We start from the raw sequence: 6,514 nt of genomic DNA on the forward strand, positions 1-6,514 counted from the left end.
TGGATTGACACATATTTTGAAATGTGAATGGGGATAATTTGGTGGATCCTAAAAAATCTTCTTTGAGGCATTGGAAATGCATTCTTAGGAGTTCAAATAACGCATTCTTAGTATATTGCATACTTAGAAGTTGGCTGGATCATAGAAGACATTTGTTTAATTAGAGATAGTTTTTCTTTTATTTCTTTTCATAGTATACCTTTGCGATGTAATTGTGCTACATTAACTTTAGTTAGTGTTGCAAAAAAGAATGAGGAGGCCATTGTTTAGTTAGAAGAATGCCTCTCTTTCCTCTTCTCCATTGTACAAAGTGATTTCATTGAATAAAATCTACTATTGTCTTCTCTCAAAAAAAGAAAAAAAATTTTATACTTAAACTTTGTTCTTATATCAAATAACTCCTTTAAGAAGATATGCATGAAATTAGGAGAATAACATTTCAATAGCACTAGAAATTAATAATCGCATAAGCTGTTAAAAAAAATGTCATGATGCATCATTAGAAAGCAATATGGATATTTTATTAGATAATACAAACTCATAATCATCAAAAGCGATTGTGCAAGATATTATCTCATGATAATTAACAGGCTCTTATCCAAAAAGTTGATGTAATTTACACGTCTGCAAAGATTGTAATATGTTGTTGTTGTTGTTGTTTTTTTCTTTTCTTTTCTTTTCTACTATTAATATATAGAAACATAAATGATGGATTATTTTATTGTTAAAAAAAAAAAAAAAAAAAAGTCGACAATTTCTATTGATCATGAAATACAAGAAGGATGTCATTCAACCAAAAATGGGGACAAGTAGAAAATTTTGATGCCTTGGCGAATTTATCAGCCACGGCGTTCCCTTGACGTTTTATATGTACAAAAATTGCTGAAACAAAATTCAAGGCAAGTGATCTAACATCGTCAAGAATGTTGCCAAACGAACTTAAGCAGGGCGATGTCGAATTAATAGCATTTGTGATTGTTTCTGAGTCGCCTTCAAAAACCACTTCTTCGAATCCGAGCTCTAGTGCATACCTCATAGCTGTTTTGCAGGCCAGGGCCTCGACCTCTTCCACAGTCCTGGGTAGCACAAGTTTGTCCAAGAGTGCTCCCTGAATTCTTCCACCTGAGTCTCTAATCACTACTCCGATTCCGGCTTGCTAAAATTCTCTGAACAGGGCACCATCGTAGTTTACTTAGTGCTGGGAGTTTTGAGGCAGATACCATCGTGTTGCTCCTGTAGTCATTTGCTCGGGTATGGGAGGCTCCTGTGCTAGCTGTTATTCCTGCAATCAATCACGCATGTCCTGAAACTGCCGGTTGAAAGGTAGAGAAGGTGATTGCATCCTTGTAGCATTTCTTTTGTTCCATATGCTTCAGGTGACGTAAGCGAATCTTCAGCCATTTTTGGTTCCTCTGAGTTTATGATGCCTATCCACAGATCTCTGAAGTCCACAAAACGTGTTCATAATTGGTTCCTGAGTCTTTCTTCTTCCCACCAGACCTCCTTAAGTACTTGGCACCCCCACAGGGCATGGACTGCATCCTCAACTTCCTCATTACGCTAATCACATTGAGCATTCCGTGTGACATTCCTGATCAGCAGGGTTATTTATTTATTTTTTTTTTGTGGGTAGTGATTCATGGCAAGCCCTCCAAATGAAGTGCTTGATTTATTTGGTACATTAAGGGACCAAGGGACCAAATTCATCTCCAGCAGCTGGTTTGGATCTAGGTGTTTGATGAGCTAGGTGTGGATGTTTCAAGACTAGTCACTAGCATTTTGTAAGTGCTCTTGGTTGTTGTTAAGGACATATTTTATGTAATTGACTAATCTTTTAACAAAAATACACTTTACTTGTAACTGGGTAGATGTAGGATGGGCTTAAGACTTCAAGAAACATGTTGTTTAGGTCAACTGTTAAAGATGAAGGTCCGACTAAGAAATTAGTCAAGAAGAGTTATTCATTAAATCTTGACAGAATCATTTCTATTGAGATTTAATATTGAAGCTCAACAAAAGCTCGACATAAGCTATTTCAGTCGAGACGTACGAAATCAGAATTTTAAGATATGATTTTAGGCCCATGCTGAAATATTTGTATAGGGTTTCTTTTCACACAACCCTAGACATATATAAAGCTTATTTTAAAGGCCATCACAAGTAGATGCCAAGAGAATACAAGCAGATTGTGACCTAGTTCATTATTCTTTCTGAAGAAGCTACCGTGTCTTTACGCCATGGGTTTTGTGACCAAGGAGTTTCTCGATCTTCATTGTTGATGAACTGAAGAACTTTGCAGCCAACGACTTATTCAAGTTGTTGGAGTTAGTCACGTACTGGGATTCATGCATTGAACGGAAAGATTGCCGCTACAATACAAGTCCAATTAGGTATTGGGGTAAAGGTTCAACTATAGGTTGGTAACTTTAAATTCACCCAGTGGAGTTTTGCGTTAGTGGTTTTTCCTATTCGTAAACAAATCACCCGTGTCAAATTTATTTTCCGTTGCATTTAGTTTAGTTGGTGATTTGTTTGTGCTACCACACTTTTGCATGTAATTGAACCTAATTAATTAACTTGGGTAATTAATTAATTTGTAAAGGGTCAATTCATTTTAACTCAACAAGTGGTATCAGAACGGGCACATTTTGATTAGGTTTAAATCTTTGCTGTGTGATCCATTAACCCCTGTTTGTCATGGATTGAGGACAATCTCTTATTATACCTCCATTATTTGATGGCATTAACTATGCATATTAGAAAGTACGCATGAGAGCTTTTTTGCAGTCTTTAGATGAGAAGGTTTGACAAGCTGTGGAAATTGGCTAGGTGAAGCTAAAGGAAGTGCCAGTTGATTGAGATGAGGCCAAGATCAAAGCGGCAAACTTTAACAGCAGAGAATTGAATGCCCTATTCAGTGCATTGACCAATGAGGAGTTCAAGAAAATATCCTCAACTGAAATTGCAAAGGAAGCATGGACCATTCTCCAGATGACCTATGAAGGAACTAAGGCCTTTAAAGATTTCAAGCTTCAAAGGCTTACTACAAGCTTTGAGGAGATCAAGATGGAGGAGGATGAGTCATTTGATGAGTTCTATACCAAACTCAAGGACATAGTCAACTTAGCCTTTAATCTTAGGGAAATTATTCCCAAACCCAAGGTCGTAAGAAAGGTGCTAAGGTTTCTTCCTGAGAGGTTTCATGCCAAGATAACAACAATTGAAGAATCAAAGGACATTGACACCATTCCTTTGACAGAGCTAATTGGAAACTTGCAAACCTATGAATTAGGTTTGACTAGACTTGGGAAAGGAACCAAAAGGAGAAGTATGGCATTGAAGGCCAAAAGTAATGAGATTGATGAGTCTTCAGATAATGAAGATTTTAAGATGATGTTCTACATCATTAGGCAATTCAAGAAGTTCATGAAGAACGCCAATGTGAAACGTTTTAACAAGGACCGTAAGCAATCTAGTTCTTCTCCATTCAAAAGTCAAGATAGAGAGAAGAAGGTTGCTAGGGATGGCAGTTAATATACTATTCTCTCCAAACCAAAGTGCTTCGGATATCAAGGTCTTGGACACATAAAACAAGAATGTCCAACATATCTCAAGTCAATTGGGAAAAGTAAGGCTCTTGCTGCTACCTTGAGTGATACCGAGCCTGAGACTGAGTCAGGTGGCAGTGATGACGAGGGAATCTTGAGTGCTTTCGCTGCCACAATGGATCCTACTGAGGGGATCGTAGAAGTAGCGGATGAAGAAGAGGACTTGGTGAAATCCAAGTTCGAGAAGATGGAGGAACAGGATGACATCCATATAGCCTATGCAAAGTTATACAAGGTATCTAGAAAAGCATGAGAAGTTGTATAGACTGTCCACTAAGAAGCTTAGTGAAGTGGAGCTGGAACAAGAGGAGCTCTCTACCAAGGTTGATGAAGCCAATCAAGTCATTGGAGCACTGTGATTTGAGAATAATTTCTTGGTTGAAAGAACCAAGAAGCTTGAATAAGAATTGTTCCAAGTTCGAGCTCAGTTGGAAAAGACTTCCAGTGCAAAGCTAAATAAAATGCTAAACCTCCAGAAATCAGCTTCTAACAGAATTGACTTGGGGTATGAACTCTCTAACTTACCTCATATTGCCTTTTCTAGTAGAACTGTTTTTGTCTCACCTGCTAATAATGAAAATCTTGAGAAAAATGAAACTGAAACTAAAACTAAAACTAAGATAGCTAGTGAGAACATAGAAAAAGAAAAAGACTAGGAACCTTAGGACTAAGAAAGACAATAATAAGAAGTCTCAACCAAAGAAGCCGCATTTTTGTCATCATTGTGAAGCTTCTGGACACACTCATCCAAATTTCTATAAGTGGTTAGCCACTCAATAGAGCAATAGTGTGTTATCATCTGGAGGTCAAGTTTAGTTACCACCATTTTTGGGTCCTCTTGGAGATCTTCCCAAGGTCCTCATGTTCATTTCGAACTTGAACGGTTTGAATTCTTTTACCTCACCTTTGGAACAAAGGTTCAACTCTAGGAAATGATCTTCCTCCAATTCCAAAGTGTGGGAGGAAAAAGGCTCCAAGTGATTATGTCACACACTCTCTCTCTCTCTCTCTTTTGTTCTTGCATTACTTGTTTGTTTTGCTTTCTTGTTTTTGAGTCAGTCTAGTTTTATGCTTTATATGTTTACATGTTTTTGTTTGTTTGTTTTTTTGTTTGTTTGTTTTTTTTTGGTTTTTTTTTGTTTTTGTTTTTTTGTTTTTTTTTCCAATTTGTTTTATTTTGTTTTGCATAAAAAAAATTGAAAAATAAAAAAAATACAAAAACAGTGTGTGTTTGTGTATATTGGTACTTGTGTACCCTAGATGGCCATTGAATCAAAGTTTATAACTTTGTATCTCTTGTAGCTTAGATGAGCATTTTAATTCACAACTAAGCAAGTGAGTTTTGTGGCTCTTGTTGGTGATGAGTAAGATTAAGTAATCTTTTATTCTTAATACTCATATCACTCTTTTTGACCGGAAGGACTGAGAAATCCTAAGAGAAAGGTATAAATAACTATCTCACCACTAAAGCCCGCCAATCATATATAATATTTGTGTGCTTTAGCATAGAAAAATTGTGATGTTTTGGCTTACATTATTGGGTATTTTCTTCTCTCTCTGTATATGCCAATGCATGATATGTTTAAAAAGAAAATATGCAAAGAATATAAAAGCAAAAAGAATCATGCTTTTAAATATGGGTGCAAGCGTGTTTCTAGGAGATGTGGGAGTTCTATGATGTACATCAAAGGTGATAGTCCTCATTAAACAGTTATGATTGTGTGTGAATGTATTAGATTTTTTCATATCTCAAATCGTCATAATATGAGAAACTTGTGCACACTTGCTATGTTTTCACACACAACATACAAACTCTTTGCTACTTTTGAAACATGTGCAAGTACAATGTGATTTGACCATTACAGGAGATACATGTGTTGATATATGCTCACTAAACTGTTTTAAGTTGTTTTTGAAATATAAAATTAGTTAAACTTGTTTAGTGTGTGTGTGTGTTTTTTTTTTTTTTGAATCTATGGATGCTTTGCATATATGTTAAGAGAGGTTTTGAGAGCTTAATATGTTGCTTGGATCTTTGTTTTAGTAGCTTGCTTGTTGCATTCATCTTTATGTGTTTTTCCTACCTTGAAAAACTCCTTTTCTTCAAGCTCGATAGATCCTCGACAGATTCCTTTTCTATCGGGTTTTCTTTCTTCAGCCTCGATAGAATCTCGACAGATCTTTGATCTATCAAGATTTTTGGGTTTCTTCTCAACAGCATCTCGTCAGCTTCTTGATCCATCGAACCAAATTTCTGTGCATTCTATTTGATCAATAGATTCTTGACAGATTCTCGATCCATCAAGGTGATTTTGCTGTCGACAGATCCTCGACAGCACCTAGACAGATTCATTTCTGTCGAGATTTAGTGCTCGATAGATCTTAATAGCTATCTTGATCCATCGAGTTGCGTTTTCTCTATATAGTTGAGGTGCGATTTCAAATTCATTTTTCTCACTTATCTCTCGATAGAAACCTTTCTCTCTCTCTCTCCCCAAACCTCTTTCTCTCCCTCAAATCTCCTCACCTACGTGTTCTTCGGCCCAGATCTTGCTCTAAACACTTGGTAAGTGTTCTAATCCTCTCTCTTCTTCATGCATTTCACACATTAGACCTAGGTTTTGGGGTTTTTTGAAAATTTTGGAGATTTGTGATTTTTGTGAAATTTTTGGTTTGGGTTGTGTTGTTTTGTTGTTATATGTTCATGTATTGCATCTTCTATACATTATAACAATATTTCATGCATTTTAGGATTGTGTGCTTGATTAAACTTGTGAGTGTTGTTAGGTTTGGATTGAGTTTTATCCATGATGCTTTTACTTTATGCACATCACATGTTCATTCATTCTTCATGCATACATTCTTTCTTTTCCAGAACTTGTGTTTCCCTCTGTTCTCTCTCTCTC

General features: G+C 36.3%; 1 protein-coding gene across 1 annotated transcript; it reads right to left on the reverse strand.

Annotated features, from left to right (window-relative positions):
* Positions 1–757: 757 nt before the first annotated feature.
* Positions 758–1,556, reverse strand: LOC142635059 (uncharacterized). The gene is made up of 2 exons (XM_075809275.1): positions 1,458–1,556; positions 758–1,156 (listed from the first exon to the last, which is right to left on the reverse strand). Exons 1-2 carry the CDS (start codon positions 1,554–1,556, stop codon positions 758–760), a joined length of 498 nt encoding a protein of 165 aa, XP_075665390.1.
* Positions 1,557–6,514: the final 4,958 nt, after the last annotated feature.

The sequence above is a fragment of the Castanea sativa genome, chromosome 5 (genome assembly GCF_040712315.1).
Source record: "Castanea sativa cultivar Marrone di Chiusa Pesio chromosome 5, ASM4071231v1".
In the NCBI taxonomy this organism is placed as follows: domain Eukaryota; kingdom Viridiplantae; phylum Streptophyta; class Magnoliopsida; order Fagales; family Fagaceae; genus Castanea; species Castanea sativa.